Source organism: Madurella fahalii (assembly GCF_045866475.1).
Source record: "Madurella fahalii IFM 68171 DNA, scaffold_1, whole genome shotgun sequence".
Taxonomy (NCBI): domain Eukaryota; kingdom Fungi; phylum Ascomycota; class Sordariomycetes; order Sordariales; genus Madurella; species Madurella fahalii.
The window spans coordinates 6,557,192-6,573,843 of record NW_027263971.1 but is presented as its reverse complement, the minus strand read 5'-3'; the positions used below and the strand labels follow the sequence as shown (position 1 = coordinate 6,573,843).

The window sequence follows — 16,652 nt, the reverse complement described above, 5'->3', positions numbered from 1 at the left end:
GAGATCTGAGGAGTCAATACCCTAGGTTTCTTCTAACCTATCGTAATACGTCTTATCAATTAGTTAGCTATTATCAAGAGGTCTACTATGGTCACTGGTACAAGTTGTAACAATAACATAATGATATCTAGATGTCCGAAGACTAATCATCCTCTTCAATCTGCCTATGTCTCAGCTCGGACCTAGTATATCGGCACTTTTTGAAGCAGGAAAACTAGTGTTACAAAGTGAACCTCCATCTCTTGAATCAGTCTGTAAGCCCAGCCAATCATGCCATCCATAGAATGTGAAATATAGTATACGATATCCCAAGGCGCGCTTAACTGGAACTGCACATTCTCGTGGTCCTACCACCATCTAAGCCTTCCAACGGTCTCTTTCTTCGATTTGGACTTCCTTGCTGGGCTCTGATTGAACCTTTCATTGACTCCTCGTGAGCCCTTTCTAAAGTTTCCGACTCCTGGTATTGAGCGTTCTGTAGAGCCTCTAGCTCAGTTTTATGTTCCTTGCTCAGAGCCTCGCTCTCTTTTTTTTGGACCTCTGCCAGGATGCGCATATGCTTCGACAGTCTCTCATTTCGAAGACCGTGCCCAAGAGCTCTGTTTCCTCGGGTCGACCTCCTCGGCTGGGCCTCTTTCAAAAACCTCAGCTGCTCCACATGAGCCTTCTCCAAAGCTTTCGTCCGCTCATTTTGAGCCTCCCGCAGAGCATCCAATTCGTTGTAGTGTTTCTCTGCCAGAGCTTCAAGCTCTTCCTCTTGGGTCTTTAGCAGGGCGCGTTGCGACTCCGAAAGGCTTTCGTTACGACGGTTCTTCTTAAGAGTCTTCAGGTCATCCCTAAAATCCACCTCGACGATGGACAGACCTAGCTTTTGGCGCCGATTGAAGAACTCCCAGCTCAGTAGGTACGGCGCAGACCGCAACTGGCCAGCATCGGTGCCGTACTTCTTTAGGAACTTAATGAACTTATCCCTTGATAAGCTAGCTCCCAGCGCTATCCGGAAACTCTCGGCGCACCAGTCGCAGGACGAAAGAAAGGTCTTGATCATAGCCCGTACCTGGTCGCAGTCCCGGTCCACGTCGGTATCCGGAACGAGCCCGTATTCAGATGCCAGCGGAGGCCAGTACGGTGTGACCACTGATCCCTCAACCTCCTTCAGGCCCCGCCGGATACCCATCGGCTTCGGGGTCTCCCAGTCAATTGCGTCATTGACTGCCTCGACAGCCTCATCCATCAACACGATTTCCATCGCCTGATTGATCGTTCTGACCATCCCGCCGTTCTCTAGGATTCGCCTCGCCAACTCTTCACGCGTAGGCGGGGCCGACGGGCGTGCGACCTCTTCATTCAACCTCTTACGGTCTTCAGCACAGAGTCGCGTATACTCCTCTATCTCGGCGTCCGTCAAGTCCAGGCAGATGGCCTTACGCGCGGCATGCCTCCTCTCCTCGGGCCCTTCCAGGTTCTCAGCGATCCAGTCCATCAGCTTGTCGCGAAAGTAACTGACGGGGACGTCCTCGAGAGTGTGGGGGCGACCAAGTCGGCCGCCGCTGACACCACTGCCGAATGACATGGAGCAGAAAAACGCCCCGTCCGACATAGCGTCCCACCAAGTGATTTGGATGCCAATACGCTTTGCGTGTGCAAGCGTGATCTCTGCGGTGGGGGCGAGGGCGTCGAGGAGGTCCTGGTTGGTAACCGTGGCATCACGAGGTTTTGAAAAAGGCGTCATGGGTTTTGCATAGATGCTCATAGTGCTCTTCGCGTCCCGTTCGGAAACTTCTTGGTATCCCGGCATCCTGTTGAGGACCTTATTGTAGGTTTCAGTACGGCGGTCAAGACACAAACCGTTGAAGGTGGCCTCTTGCCCATCCACAGCAAACTGGGCGGCGTTCTGACAGCTAAATAAAGTTGACGCAAGGATTGCAGGGTTAGCTACCCTATAACGTCAGCCGGATGAACTATCCTCCGTAGAGCTACCCTGAGCCCAGGGGGGTAGAAAATCCAGGGGTTAGGGTCGCCCACCTCAAAACAAAAAAACCAAACCATGAACCGCCATTGGCCCTGCTACGTTTATATATAGGGGGCTGTCAGAGGGGTGACGGCCCTGGTTTGGGAGAGGATTGCGGAAATGGTTTCTTGGTGTTCTGGTCAATCGAGTTGAAGACGAAGACCCGGTATCTCAAGGAGATTGTGCATACGTAAGCTCCGGCCAACAGAAAAGAGTCATCTAGCCAGTGCGAAAACCCTCTTCCTATGTTGGAACAAGCCTCTTGCTTTCTCCAGACAGCCTGCTACGTTGATACAAGACCCATTGCGATGTAGAGAAGATACTGCCCTAGCCCTACTAAGCAGTATGAGGCATGGGGCAAGGAAACCCTTTCTTTTTGCAGGAGTCTTCCGTGATTCCATTTCATTTCCACCAAGCTTTCCCCCTTATCAATTTCCTAAAAATACAGGACAACCTTCGTATTTGCACGGTCCTGTTTGTAGGTCGCCTCATTTGCACATCTTTCGAGCCCGAATGACGTCAATATTCTTGTCGATAGTTGGGCATATCTCTCCCCTTCCCTAGACCTCGGAGCTCTCATCCAGCTTCGTTCCTGCAGCAGTGACGGCCGGTGCCATGCTCTCAATTACTCCATCTCCAGGCCGCGTATTGGTACTTCGCGGCGCCACCCACCCCCTTTTGATGTTTGTCCATCATATGCTTCTTAGTTGCCCCCGTCTTATCGTAATTTGGTCCGACTCCGAATGGACTTGCGCACCATCCTGCCAGATGTGTGATTGCATCAAAGACCTCTTCCATTCAGAGCTGCGATCAAGGATTTTTCACGTCCAAGGAAAATGACGCATGAACACTCTGCCGTGCTAGTTCATTGCAGAAGGAGTATGTGGCTATACAAGTCTTCGGTGTAAGTGGCTCGATCATCGCAGTGCCGAACTAGCTACTTTTATTCTACCTACTGTAAGTCTCTTGCTGCCGGCATTTGCATAAATGCATGTTTCCCTCGTAAGCGAATAATTATTTGCCGGGAACGGCAGTAATATATATGATCGTTGCCAAATAGGACGAGTTCTAATTCTTGAGTCTCTCCAGCCTTCGAACCCATGATGCCTTGCCGGACACAAATCGGGGAATGCCAAATTGTGAGTACCTACCTACCCATCCATATAACATCAGTCATCGCATAGCGCAGACACCATTGATCACAGTTTATTGTAAATGTCTGTGGTTCCGGGGACAAGACTAGGTGCCCACTTCAAGGTTAATCACTTCTGCGGCCTCCAGTCTTGCACACAGAGACCGCGCGACTGCGTACCGTTATGTGGAAAACCAGCCGACGCAGACGCAGGCTGAAACGGACCGAACACTACTCAGGTACCCTTATGAGGCTTTTTATCCCTTCCCTTCCGCAGACGGTCATTTTGCTGATAAGCATTGGTTTTGCTTGGTGTGTCACCAGGCTGCTCCGTTCTATGAGATTGGATGGAATCCTTCATGCCGTGGGGACTGAGGGGCGGAAGTGTACCAATGACAGATGATGCCTACCAATGCTGTCTAATTCCACCCCAGGGCCGGCAACACAACCCCACTGCCTCGACGAGCACGCCAGCACCGACAACCCGACCGCCTAGGCGCCGTAGACACACCGGTCGTACTGTCTCGAAGCGGCCGACGAGCTGTGGTGCGTCTTCACCAATACCGCCGCCCCCAATAACGACCGCCTGGGCAACGGGCTCAGTGTTGTCGGCTAGAACGGGCTACAACTGACTTTCGCTTGCCCTAATGAGAGGGGACGTCGATTTCCCTAACTATAATCTTCCCTTGCGTAGACACAATGCTACGCTGCAGAGGCTTGCTAGGACCAGTCTGGATAATAATCCGCTGTATTGTGTTATTGAGGTCCCAGGCAAGGGTAAAGGCGTTTTTGCAACGCGGTGGATAGAAAAGGATCGGTTGATTCTAGTCGATCATATCGCGGTACTTGTGGTAGAGATACCCTGCCAATTTGTTGCGCGAGGAGGAGCAAGATCTACTGCGAAGGGCTGTACAGCAGTTGCGGGATCAGGGGAAGGGCGTATGCTCTGGCGCGCCAGGATGAGGGGGGTGATGATGGTGAGGGGGGTCATGAAGGTGATGAGGATATGTCGGTTGAGGAGAATTTGTTGTTGACGAATTCGTTTTCTGTAACGATTAGGAAGGGGTAGTATATAGCGCTGTTTCCAGACGTAGCAGTGAGTTTCTTTTGTCTTCACTTGGTTCGGTAGAGGATAGTGAGGTTGAGAGGGGGTTGCGGATGTAAGCTGATGATGTATATAGGTTGGCATACTGACATCATGTAGAGAATCAACCACGCGTGCAAACCAAAGTGAGTTCATCCAGCCATACCGCTGTTTAGAAAACCCTCCTCGCGATGGCTAATATGGATACACAACGCGCAGCTCGTTCAGGTTCTTCTCGGAGCCGACCCTCACCATCACAGTCTGGTCCGCCCACGACATTGAGCCGGGTGAGGAGATCACTATAAGCTGTGAGTTCATGTTGAATTTGAGAAAACTGTCCCAGAGGACAGGGTCCCTCTGATCAGAGGGCCACACTTGCTGGGATGGCGCCCGGGGGGCTGGAACTTGCCATAGGCCCATTTTCTTTTGCACTATAAGTAGAGCCGTCCTGGCCATTACTCCTTAGACAGGACAATCAATTCAGCACTCTTTTTCATATCTGTTGCAGGCTCAATTGAAGAGCTCTCTTTGAGTGCAAAGCGATCTCTCTCTGACCCGAGGGAGCTCTATCTGCACATGTTGTTTTGACCTTGTTTAGACTGCAGGGACCTAATTTGTAGTAGTGTCGCCTGGCCAGTCTTGTCTATCTTGTCTGTCTAGCATTTGCCTACCTTTACCCTCCCCTTTGTTTTGATGAGTATGTAGGTGTAGATGTATATTTCTCAAACCTAAATACGCCAAGTACCGTTGAAGACCAGAAACCAGCTAGTAGTTTTCTCTTCGTGAAAACCGTACCGTATACGCCAGATGAAAAACCTACATCAACAAAGAATAGGAAACAACAATGATAGACACCAATTAGTTACAAAAGAAAGGAAGACCTTATAAGGCTCTGAAGGCTTTTAGTCTTCGACTTCGGATTCGTCTACTACCTCCTCCTCTTCCTCAGCCTCTTCAGCCTCTAGTCCTAGCCGCCGAGCTAGGTTATATTCGATCAAGCAGCCTGAATCTATCAGCTGACCCAAAACCTTCCTTAACAGCCTGAGGTTCCAGCGACCTCAGCCTGCAATATAAGCCTAAGGTTCCGGTGGGCTCGAATTTCTGTCCTTAACCAAGCTCTAAGCATCGGCGGTATTGAGAACGACACAACTCTATAACTATATTATTATCTTGTCAATTATAATATATACTATAAATTTTCCATCTTTATAAAGCATGGATTGCTTTCCACGACAGGGTTGCGACCTCCAGCCCTCACATACAGCCTAGATTCCCCAGCTGATGAAAAAGTACGGCAACTTCATCAAGGACCGCGATTATAGCAGCGTATACGCTCCCTCGGGTATTCCCAACCGCGCGTTTCACCTTGCTGCAGTTGCCTTTGGCGGGTATACGTGGGAAAAGGCGGGTAGAATCTAGTAGAAAGTGCTTTTAGAGCGGATTGTCCCGCCGAACTGCACCTTCATCCAGTTTGCCGACACTACCGGGGACGCGGCTGAAGCGCTACTTGGTGGGGACGCGATTAAGATTGTCATGGATGTGTGGAATCAGGTTGGGGTTGTGAGAAAGGTCCAAAGGAGGGAAGAAAGCTCGCAAGTTAAGATACAGTCAAGCCAGTTGCCAATGTGGTCGCTACTAATTAGGTAGGACGAGGGAGTGGTAGCAGGGTAATAGCCAATATCTTACGACTACAGCATTATTTGCATCTCTCTTGTCTTCATCCTAGCGCTTAGGTCCATGTAATCTAGTCTCGCCACCCAACCGTGCTGCCTAGAAGCTTAGCAAATCACGTAGTCCCGGTTGCAGCAGCACCGGCAAGCGGCTGTCTTGCACTGGTGCCAACAGCTCTCCAAGATATTCCCGGCCGTGCAGTTGCATACTGACAGCATGTTAGTATAGTGCAGTGTGTCTTCGAAGTCACTTAGCGAAGTTAAATGTGTTGCCGGCGCTCTGGGGTTAGGAGGTTTGGTAGCCAGGAGCTTCGAAGCTGCTGCTTGGCGGGCTCGCCGACGAAAGATCTAGCCATGCTGTCGTCGAAGACCCAGAGGCCAGTCAAAGGTAGCGCCAGACGGCGCTACATCGCTCGCTTTCGTGGCCCGGTTCTGAAATATCGAACCTGGGGAACATGGTCGCTGAGGTTACGCCAGGGCTACTCCGGCCCCTTGTTGAGTCCACGCACTGGGCGGCGGGATTGAGGGCCACAAGTTGCCTTTAGCAGAATGTTCCCCCTCTGAATTGCCTGGTCTTTGTCTCCAGGCGTTCCCAGACCTCCACCATCGATTTTACGCAAAGATTATCCCAGTCTCTAAAGACACATCCCCTCAAAATGGCGGCGTTTCATCTGGAAAACCTGGATGCAAACTGGGGACTCCCTACAACCGAGCTGGAATGGAGCGATGATGCTGAGCTTTGGTTAAGCCCGAAGCTCTTTCCGCCTCCTGGGTCATTCATTCTACCCCATGACAACCCCCCCCCCCCCCCCCCCCCCCGGTCGGATAGTTTGAGAACATGGTACATTTACCGTTTGATCTAGATGAAGGCAAACTCCAGATACATTTGGCATGGACTCAGTGGTATCGTACGAGCCATCTGCTAGGAGGTAAGATTTGCACAGAGTATTCACTTCGATTTCCTTCACTGTTGCAGAACAGGCTGCACGAGCAACTTCTATCGTTCACATCCATCGAGAAGCCACCCCAGCAAAACCAGTAGTCCTCCAACGTTCAGCAAATGCGGGCCGCAAACAGTGAATATGTGGAAGTAGACCACCGAGTACAGCTGTATCTCGACAACATCCTCTGTGGGGAATGGGATGTGTCAGCTGCAGGCGGTCTTCTGTCCCAGGAGAGCGGCGCTTCAAGCGCAGCTCTGAGCGATTATTCCCCGTCGTCAGGAACTGTAGCTCTTTCTCTAGCCGCGGGCCGCAATACCAACTTCCAGTTTGTCGAGTTTGTCGCCTCGCCTAGACTTGGGCTTTCTGAAACCGGTGTTCCCTCTCTGAACGAAAGCATCAAAGTTCTAGAGTGCGGTGCCACACCGGAACCTCTGCTCAGTCGGACAGATCAAGGTTCTAAGCCACTCCGGTACCTGGATGAATAGTGAGAATTGGGTTTCCGGGCTATAGGGAAGTTGATTAGGCACTATAAAGAGATGTACCGCAGGGGGAAATTGGGCCGGTATTGCTGCAATTCTTCGAACCCAAGACGGGAAAGCGCAACGAAACTCGGTCATAGGCTAGAGCATCGATAAATTTGGGAGATTCCGAGTGTTAAGAGGGAGCAAACTCCCGACTCGGCCGTTATCGTCTGCATACAATTCAAATACGTCCCCGGCTGCCCCGTCTTCGAAGCACTCGAGCCGGGCGTACATGCCAACTATGCCAATACCGCTGACATCCAATACCTGGCAGATCAAATGGCGCCATTGTTAGAATAGGAGGAAAATGTGTGGCTTTGCTGCCATCTCAAATACGAGGATATAACAGGATATAAAGTAAAACGTTAGGAATGAGTTTTAAGATTTAATCCTTTCGCCCTTATCGGCGTTAAATTGTGCTGTCGGCACTTGTGGCGTAACTTCATGCTTCCCTATTAGCCAGAGAAGCCGCTGACTCCAATAATGACTTCGTTTTCGCCGGTTGACCCGGCGCTGAATGCTGTCGACAAAGGGAGCCAGCTAAACTTACCACAGTGTATCTACAAGTCTTCGTCTTCACTGCCCCACCAGAGTATAGGCTTAGCTAGTTTATCAATAGGCATTTTCTAGAGAGGCGTGCTGGTTCGGCAAAGAGAAGAAGCCCATGCTTTACTATGGGGATGTCAAGTTGCGGACGCCAACACCACTTACGCGACAAATGACTCTCCCTCCATCGCACCAATGCCTATCCCCGACTCTTTGCAGCCAACAATGGAAATGACGATGCAGGATGTTGCGACCATCCGCCGGCCCTACTTTAAAATGCCCGGGGCCGGCAAAGCACGAATGTGGTGTTTCATCACAAACTGGCGTTGGGTCAATCGCCAACAGGTGTTAGGTTAATTAATCTCGACATTTCGTGCACCAACTGCGTTGCTTGACCGAAATAAGGCACCTAAGGAAGTTAGGTTGGCTCTGTTACAAAGACGAGACCCCTTGGACCTTGTGGTATTCCCCAACAGCAACGCGAATCTCATTTGTAGGAATACACAAATGTTGACGCCTAAGAAGGGTATCCTAGTGACGGGCTGTTCAGCTGGTGGCATCGGCGCCACGATTGTCTAGGAACTTGCAAGACACGGGCACCACGTTTACGCTACCGCCCGAACCACATCCAAAATGCCTGCCGAGCTCTCGGCACTCCCCGACGCCACGACCCTCCAGCTCGACGTGACTTCCGACACGTCGGTCAGAGAAGCCGTCAAGGCCGTCGCCGAAAATGGCGCCACCACAGGGCTTGACGTTCTCGTCAACAACGCTGGGTATGGGTACACTATGCCGCTTTTGGACGTCGACATCGCGCATGCCCAAAGACTCCACGACACAAACCTCTGGGGTGCTGTCAGGTCCATCCAGGCGTTCTCCGACCTCTTGATTGCGAGCAAGGGGCGTATTGTGAATATCAGCAGCGTCGGCACCGCTGTGAATACTCCGTGGGTTGGTAAGCGCAACCGGGTATCATGACTTGCCATTCATCATTCGCCGTCGCCGTCGCTGACACTGAGGGGACTATGCTTCGGTCTATTAAGGTGTATACGCCTCTGCCAAAGCGGCGCTAAACTCCATCTCTGACACGTTGCGTCTCGAGCTGGCCCCGTTCAATGTCAGCGTCGTCACCATCATGATTGGCACCGTAGCCACGCCCTTCCATGCCAATGAGCCAGACGTTGTTCTGCCATTCTCGTCTCGGTATGCCGTCATCAGGGACACCATCAATCTCTGGGCAAAAGGGGAGGTCGGCCCCAAGGGAGGCTCGCCTGAGGAGCTTGCCAAGTCGCTCGTCGAGGATATCGTTGGCGACGGCAAGAATGTCCAGGTGTGGAAGGGGGCTAATAGCGGCACCGTCAAGTTTTTGTCCAGATGGATGCCGACATCGATGCTCGTAAGTGCCCGTTCTCCCTGAATTGTCCGGTTGGCAACTCCGGCGCTAACATACATGTCCCTTTTCAAGGATGGGATGATGAGTAATGGTCAAGGTCTGGACGAGCTGTCCAGGAGCCTTGGGAAGTAATTAGGAACCTGCTGCGCTAGGTCGTCTCTTAGACTACCACCATCTTACTTACGGTTAAGCAGGTAGTTACGGGTCCCATATACTCTCTCTACTCTTTCATCGCGCTCGGAATCTTGAACCCTCCAGGAACCTGGTGTGAGAACACCCTTTTGGGGTCCACACGATCGCGCACCTCTTGCATCCGCCGCACCACCTCCTCTCCATAACTAGCAATGGGGTCCTGCCAGCGTGCCGCATAATTGAGATAAACAAACGGATCGTACGCGCCCATCTCTTTGGCGTCCCGTTCGATGGCCGCCATCATATCGCGTCCGGCCTGCTCCACCCTCTCATCGTCGGCCGCCTCTGCCCAGGTGGCGGACAGGAGAGTTACGACAAGTGCGCTCGAGCGTTGATCAAGCCCCAAGGCATTGGGCCGCGAGCCGGCGGCGCGCGCATAGATGGCGGGCGGGAGCGGTTCGAGAGAGATGGACCAGACGATGCCTGGGACGGTGTCGATCGCCGCAAGGCTCTTGTTCCAGTGAGTGTATATCGACTTGAGAATGGGCAACGTCGAGGTATGTGTGACCGTGACAAACAGCTGGCTGAGCAGAGGTTAGTCTCGTGGCAGTCCACGCTACAAACAGAGAGGATAAATACCGCATGCCCTTCCTAGAAAATGAGCCTTGTTCGATCGCAATGTTCGTGATGCTATCGAGCCGCATTGTACTACGCATTGCTGGGATCTCCATCAGAGGCGCAAAAACTGCCGGATTCTCCTCCGCCTTGGTGTACTCAATGGCGTTAACGATGGCTGCTCCGTGGCCCGCTGCAAACCCAAAACTTGTAATTAGAGAGGCGTATTCATTGTAAGCATCCGGCGAGTTTATCTCGGCAAATGCTTCAAGATGCTTGTCGATGGTAGACAGGGAATAGTAGACACTTCCCCCCCATATCTTGCCAAGGTCGAATGTGTCCATCGAGACGGCGGTTACCGCACCGAAGTTGTTTGATCCGCCCCGCAACGCCCACCACAGGTCCGAGTTTTCGTCAGCATTAACCTTCACGATGGAGCCATCAGCCAGCACAACCTGATAGCTAGATACGGTGTCACACGTCCATCCGTAGCGCGGCGAGAAGAACGAGATGCCGCCGCCCGTGACCAGGCCACCAACTCCGACATCAGCCACCCGTCCCCCGGCCACGCTGAGACCTAACGGCTCGAGCATCGCATAGACCTCTCCCCAAGTGGCGCCGACGCCAATCAAGGCGGTGCCCTGATCGGGACTCACCTCAATGCTGTTTAGCAACCGCAGGTCGAGAACAACGCCGCCAGCTATGTTGGCCGCTCCGGCCAAGGGCAAGTGTCCTCCTGATCGGATAGCAAAATCGCAGGCAGAGGCCTCCTGAGGGTCCGCAAGTGACTCCGCCGTGGAAGTGAGGGAGCGCACTGCCACCGAGACATCTTCAGCCGAGCTTGGCGTGACAATGCAGAGCGGCTGGATGTGGGCCTGTTGCTGGGCCCAGTACGATGATACTGACGAGATGTAGCCGCCACTGCCGGGGAAGACGACCTTGTCCCCCAAAAGCGAGAGCAAAGCGAAACACTGCAGAAGGTTGTTAGAGCGTTCCTCATATTCCCAAATCGATGCCGGGGATCCCGGGGTGCTTACACAAACCCCTGCGCCGCTAAGGCTTTGCGCCTCTGTAAGGTTTGAGGACATAATCCACTGGTCCATTGGAATTCCGAGTGACCCCTACTTGGCTTATCGGCGACTGCTTATTGATGTAGGGCGTACGGAGCTAGCGATGCAAGGGGTCTTCAAGGTTTTTGTGGCTGTTGTGGTTGGGGGGGTTGGTGGGGGGGGAAGGAGGGGGGGGGGGAGGGGCGGCAAGTGGGACGCCTTTGTAAGCCAGCAGTTGGGAGCTGAGAACAAGGCATGATCGGGAGGTCTAGAAAGTGACCCGGTATGCCTGGACGGGCAGGCTACCCAGCCTTGGATACATACATTGCAACAGTGGTTGCTCCTGTGCCGCTGCGGGGGTACCCTGCGAGTTTTATCCAATCCCGTGCTTGAGCATGACCACCAAGGTGCTCAGGGGGCACGGGAGCTTCTAGTGCCTGCAAGCAAACGGCCCTGCTTGGTGCCAACGCGTTTGCAACAGCCATGGCAGAGGCGTCGCGAACCCCGAGCACGGTTAAGTCTGGATTAAACATATATATGCTTTTCCTCGCTGATATTTAACCTCGGCTACATATTTATCTAATTCTTTGCAAATGTCCCAAGCAAGCATACAATTGCTTGAAGGCATCACCCGTGGACGTCCCTATTTTTGCGTTGCACCGCTTTGCCTTTCTGCTGGCCTCGTACGGCTCGCTGGCGGCATGTGTCCCCCTTTCCATGGCGTCACCGGCTCTTCCAGCATTAACATTAACATCCGGCGCCTCCTAGCCGCATTCTTGTGTGCATTCGATACCCTCCATGCTCTCCATAGTTCCCTTTAGGTTCCTACCTCGGGTCTGCTTCAAAAGCCCAGACACTCACGAGACACCACTTCTTCTAGTGCGGCAGTCTTGCATCGACGCTTAGGTCAAAGGTCTCGCTACCAAAAACAGGCGCTTACAATGCCTCGATATCTTCCTACTGGGCGCAGGAAGAGGCCATGATAACCCCGGAATACGTCCTGTCTGCCACTTCCGCCCGGGACGGATCGACCGCTCTCAAGGTGCTTGCGCCTCGGCGATGGAAATTCGCCGTTCGCGGAGGTGGTCACGGCGCAATTCCTGGCATCGCAAATATCGAAAATGGAGTCACGATTGACTTGAGGGGTCTGAACTCGGTGACTGTTTCTTTAGACCGCAAGACGGTCACTGTTGGAGGTGGACAGTCATGGGGCGCTGTTTATGAAAAACTCAACCCGTTGGGGCTCGCCGTGTCCGGTGGTCGACACGCACCGGTCGGTGTTGGTGGTTCTACTCTTGGTGGTAAGTGACTAATAACTCATGCTCCTGGCCCCAACTACGTTGACTAATGCTAACGCCTTCTCAAGGCGGATTTGGTTACCTTACTGCAAGAGTGGGCTTCGCTTGCGACAATGTTGTTCGGTTTGAAGTCGTTCTCGCCAATGGAAGCATCGTGACAGCCTCTTCAATAACGGACCCGAACCTCTAGCGTGCGCTAAGGGATGGTGGCAGCAATTTCGGCATTGTGACCGAGTTCGCCTTGGAAGACCTTTCCCCCCGGTTCTATCTGGGCAGGGGATGCCTTCTTCCCAAGTTCAACCCTCCTAGCACAGACACAGGCATTATACTCCTTTACGGCAAATACGAACTACGATCTGAACGCTGGCCTTATCGTGAACTACGCTTTTACCCCGGCGTCGGGTGCCTTGATCACCAACCAGTATGCGTATGGGCAGCCCGTTGTCAACCCGCCCACGTTCCAACCTTTTACTATCCAGTGGTCAGGTTGAGGGCGTGATCGGCTCGTTCGTGTGACTTTTTGTCCGGCTTCCCGCGCCTCCTAAGCTAAAGAGCCGAAAATACCGTCGCCAGGTTAATAGAAGGCGGTTTTCCATTCTGGGCCGAACTATAAACGTAAAACTTAGCAAAGGTAGCGACTTAGTATATGAATCTAGTTATGACAATGATATATTTAGGTTTTTGACAAGGGTCGGTTGTCGTTCGAGAAACGGCAATCTCCGCTGTAGGCGGCGCTTCTGACAGGTGGAGTCCGGCCAACACAACTCTATATTAACCACAAGCTCGGCAGCCAAACCCGCGATGCAGTCCGGAATCTTAGATGCGCGCATCTCGGAGCCAACTTGCTATTGCTAACTTGTAACCATCACTGATACGCCAAAGCGTCGCAGGAGCTGATCTCCCAATTCAACGACTCCCTCCGGTCCGACCGGCACTTTGGCCTGCTGGCGACCATTTCGGCCGAACAGCTGCGGCCCCTCCAGCTACTGATACCAACACCATCGGCCGGCGCTTCATTCGCTTCCAATGGCAAGTCCCTTCTGAGCCTGTTTCTCAAACCCAATGAGGCGCTGTGTATTATCCTCCACTGCTACCTGTCGAACCCGGCTCTGGTGGCCGTGATATATATACCCGATACCGTACCGGTACGCATAGCTAGCATAGGTACCCCGGCTGCGATGACTCGCAACAGCAGCTCACCCTCGCTCGCGGCCAGCTTTCGCAGGGTGAGCAAGATTAGTTCACCGGGTCCGCTTAAAGCGGCCAGAGCCCGAGCGGAGCCAACTACATGTCAGACAGCTATTCTAATGGGAATAGCTTCAGTCAAGAATTTGTGAGGTTATGGTTACTAAAGCCCCTATCTATTATTATTCTTCTTACACCGCTTTACCTAAGATAAGGTGTGCTAGACCTTCTACTGCTGTTAGGGGATTCCATCGTAGTCTCGTAACTGGTGACCTCAAGGGCGTCAACCTTGACGCTGAGATAGGCACTTCATGAAAACTGGCATGATCTATGAACAAGGTAAGGGATTATGAGTTGATTGAGTTTGTTGCGTGGGAAAATGAAAAAAGTTTAAATCTTGTTGTGTTCTATCTTGCTATGTTAAAGAGTGTAAAAGCCTAGTAATATATGACAGGAATAGGCTAGTGCCCAGAGAAAGCTCCAGCATCCTGGGATTACATAACCCCTGAGATTTTAGCTGTCTAGCCTATCTAGGCTCCTACTATATAATAGACCTTTTCGGTATTAAGACATCGTGACCTATCTCCCTCAACGTATTCCCAGAACAACCCCTTTACAGTGATATAGCCCGTAAAGAAGATTGGATCTATATCTAAGATCTCCCCGAGAAGGTAGATTAGATAGGGTTGGATATTCTCTACAAGCAAAATCCGCCTATCAGTTGTAGAGGTAGTATCGATCAGGTTGGTTAAATCTGCCTCAGCTACAGTTAGAGGATTTGGTACCGATTATCCGCTCCGAGGGTAGTCGAGAGTAACGATATTGCTTGCGGATCCTGGCCTATATCTCAAATAATCTGTTAATCCTGTGATGTAAGGGTTGGTTTGGTATCGAGACTGGACAAAATCCCCATATGATCTTTTTTTGCAGCTCATATTTTTGGCCTGGTTTAAGGATGGCGATCTGAAGGAGAGGGAAGAAGTACAAGAATTGGCTTGCCCTTTGTAGATCTCTATTACGATCAAAAATCACGACATGGATATAAGCAACGTCAAATAGTCAACGTGAATTATTTTTCTGAACCAGATAGACTGGGCCAGCAGTGGTGGCCAAGATGAAGCTCCAGTCTCTTGTAACTCTCGCTTTGACGGGCTCAGCACATGCAATTCCTCACTCTAGTACCGGCCACACCGTGAACCGCCAAGCAGCAGAGCTACGCGATGCCTACGACTTCGCATCGTCGGTGGCGGGACAGCCGGCTTAACAGTCGCAGATCGTCTCAGGCGTTCCCTGAGAGTTCGCCACCGTGATCCATTCAGGAAACACAGCTAACCATCACACAGAAAGCGTTCTTGCTGTGGAGTACGACGACATCGAATACGCTGCCAGGCAATTTGAACCGCCCAAACTTGTCAGGGGCGAGACCGGTGGGTACGCTAGTCGATGGGAACTCACCTCAACTCCGAGCCCCAAGCTGGGCAACGCCACGGCCTATGTCATAGCCGGCAGAGTCGTTGGTGCAAGCAGTGCCGTTAAACAGGATGGTCTTGACCGTGGATCGCGGCATGACTACGACGCGTGGCAGCAGCTCCAAGCCGGATGTGACACCACCACGCCCAAGTTCACGGACCCCGTCCCGGCTGGCATATTCAACACCACCTTTGCTGCCGCCGCCCTCGCAGGGTTCAACGTCACGCCCGCCACCGGCCATACACGCTCGGCATGTCCAACAGCTTCATCTAGCCCTCCCTCCCAGACATGACAACCCCCTCCACCTTGTCGAACGTCATCTCACGAATCTGGTCCCTCACAAGCCCCAACAATACGACTCTGTAGCTTCTCCATGTCTATGCCTCAGATCCTACCCTTCTAGCAGGCTACCGAGCCCAGTTCCCCGCTCTCGAGGATTTCCACGCTAACTCGCACGCTCCGAGCATGGAATCGGCATTCGCGACGGGGACCCGCCTCCCGGCCGCTTTGCTGCACCCCTTCTCACGAGGAACTGTCCGTCTGAACACAACTCACCCCGCTGGAGCTGCCCACACTGGATTACCGCTCGGCATCCAACTAGTGGATCTCACGCTACATATCATCCACCTGCGGTATATCCGAAAGACAATCCACAGTCTGAGACCCTCAAGGGACTCTCATGCCATCGAGGCAGCTCCTGGACTGGAGGTACAGAGCGATGAAGACCTAGAGGCTTACGTGAGGAGCACCGCCACGCAGTTGTAAATGCATCCGTGCTGTACGGCGGCGATAATGCCAAGGGAAAGGGAGGCGTAGTCAGAGTGGATTTGAAGGTGCATAGGGCGACCGGGCTGTAAGTCTTTCCCTGCTTGGGTCCAGTCGAGTTGGCCTTAAGAGGGGGATATGAGCTGACTTGATGGTGAAACAGGCGAATCGTAGACGCGGGCATCCTCCCGATTCTGCCGAGTGCGCATCTCAGCGCGACGATCTACGCTGTTGCTGAAAATATTATGGAATAAGTTGTAGGTAGTATTCGCTCACCCCGATTCAAGGGCGCTTATTTAAAAAAAAAAAAAAAAAAAAAAAAAAAAAAAAAAAAAACAAGTCATCCAGTGACCTGCTTTGGGGACTACAACGAGATGAGACAACCCAGATTGTGCTTGGCCCCCTTACGCAGAGAGGTACCCCTTATCGATGCCGTGTGGGGAGCTACCCTCAGAAGTTTGATACCGCTGCGACGGTTCCGTCAAGGTCAAGGAACCGGACAAAAATTGAAACGGCTTGGAGGGCAACTGGGCGAGGTAGAATTCGGTTTTTTTTTTTTTTTTTTTTTTCTCCCGCCGGTGGTTCTTGATGGAAGTTTGTCCTAACTACTATGATAGACATAGTGTTAAGAACGATTGCGGAAGTGTCGACACGGTGTAAGGAGGATGGTTCGCGAGGGAAAGGAGTATGCAACATGTGATGTGCACGTGTCTACTTTTGACACGATGAGTAAGCAGGACGGATGTGCCATCTCGGGAAGCTCAGTGGGCGGCTCACACGGCACAGGGGGCGCTAATTAGAAGAAAAGTCCGTCCAGGGGCAACCACAACACCACGA

General features: G+C 52.3%; 6 protein-coding genes across 6 annotated transcripts; 4 read left to right on the top strand and 2 right to left on the bottom strand.

Moving 5' to 3' along the window:
• Positions 1-319: 319 nt before the first annotated feature.
• MFIFM68171_01982 (uncharacterized protein) lies at positions 320-1,732 on the bottom strand (the record flags this gene model as incomplete). Its single annotated transcript, XM_071057404.1, has 1 exon — positions 320-1,732. One exon carries the CDS (start codon positions 1,730-1,732, stop codon positions 320-322), a length of 1,413 nt encoding a protein of 470 aa, XP_070913505.1.
• Positions 1,733-8,415: 6,683 nt separating this feature from the next.
• On the top strand, positions 8,416-9,433 carry AYR1_1 (NADPH-dependent 1-acyl dihydroxyacetone phosphate reductase; the record flags this gene model as incomplete). The annotated part of the gene is made up of 4 exons (XM_071057403.1): positions 8,416-8,442; positions 8,488-8,863; positions 8,952-9,304; positions 9,374-9,433. 4 exons carry the CDS (start codon positions 8,416-8,418, stop codon positions 9,431-9,433), a joined length of 816 nt encoding a protein of 271 aa, XP_070913504.1.
• Positions 9,434-9,521: 88 nt separating this feature from the next.
• On the bottom strand, positions 9,522-11,151 carry MFIFM68171_01980 (FAD-binding PCMH-type domain-containing protein; the record flags this gene model as incomplete). The annotated part of the gene is made up of 3 exons (XM_071057402.1): positions 9,522-10,017; positions 10,073-11,019; positions 11,086-11,151. 3 exons carry the CDS (start codon positions 11,149-11,151, stop codon positions 9,522-9,524), a joined length of 1,509 nt encoding a protein of 502 aa, XP_070913503.1.
• A 744-nt stretch (positions 11,152-11,895) lies between these two features.
• MFIFM68171_01979 (uncharacterized protein) lies at positions 11,896-12,585 on the top strand (the record flags this gene model as incomplete). Its single annotated transcript, XM_071057401.1, has 3 exons — positions 11,896-11,931; positions 11,978-12,398; positions 12,464-12,585. 3 exons carry the CDS (start codon positions 11,896-11,898, stop codon positions 12,583-12,585), a joined length of 579 nt encoding a protein of 192 aa, XP_070913502.1.
• A 2,109-nt stretch (positions 12,586-14,694) lies between these two features.
• Positions 14,695-15,342, top strand: MFIFM68171_01978 (uncharacterized protein; the record flags this gene model as incomplete). Its single annotated transcript, XM_071057400.1, has 2 exons — positions 14,695-14,819; positions 14,928-15,342. The coding sequence occupies 2 exons, from the start codon at positions 14,695-14,697 to the stop codon at positions 15,340-15,342; spliced, it is 540 nt and encodes a 179-aa protein (XP_070913501.1).
• A 173-nt stretch (positions 15,343-15,515) lies between these two features.
• Positions 15,516-16,069, top strand: MFIFM68171_01977 (uncharacterized protein; the record flags this gene model as incomplete). Its single annotated transcript, XM_071057399.1, has 3 exons — positions 15,516-15,811; positions 15,871-15,903; positions 15,979-16,069. The coding sequence occupies 3 exons, from the start codon at positions 15,516-15,518 to the stop codon at positions 16,067-16,069; spliced, it is 420 nt and encodes a 139-aa protein (XP_070913500.1).
• Positions 16,070-16,652: the final 583 nt, after the last annotated feature.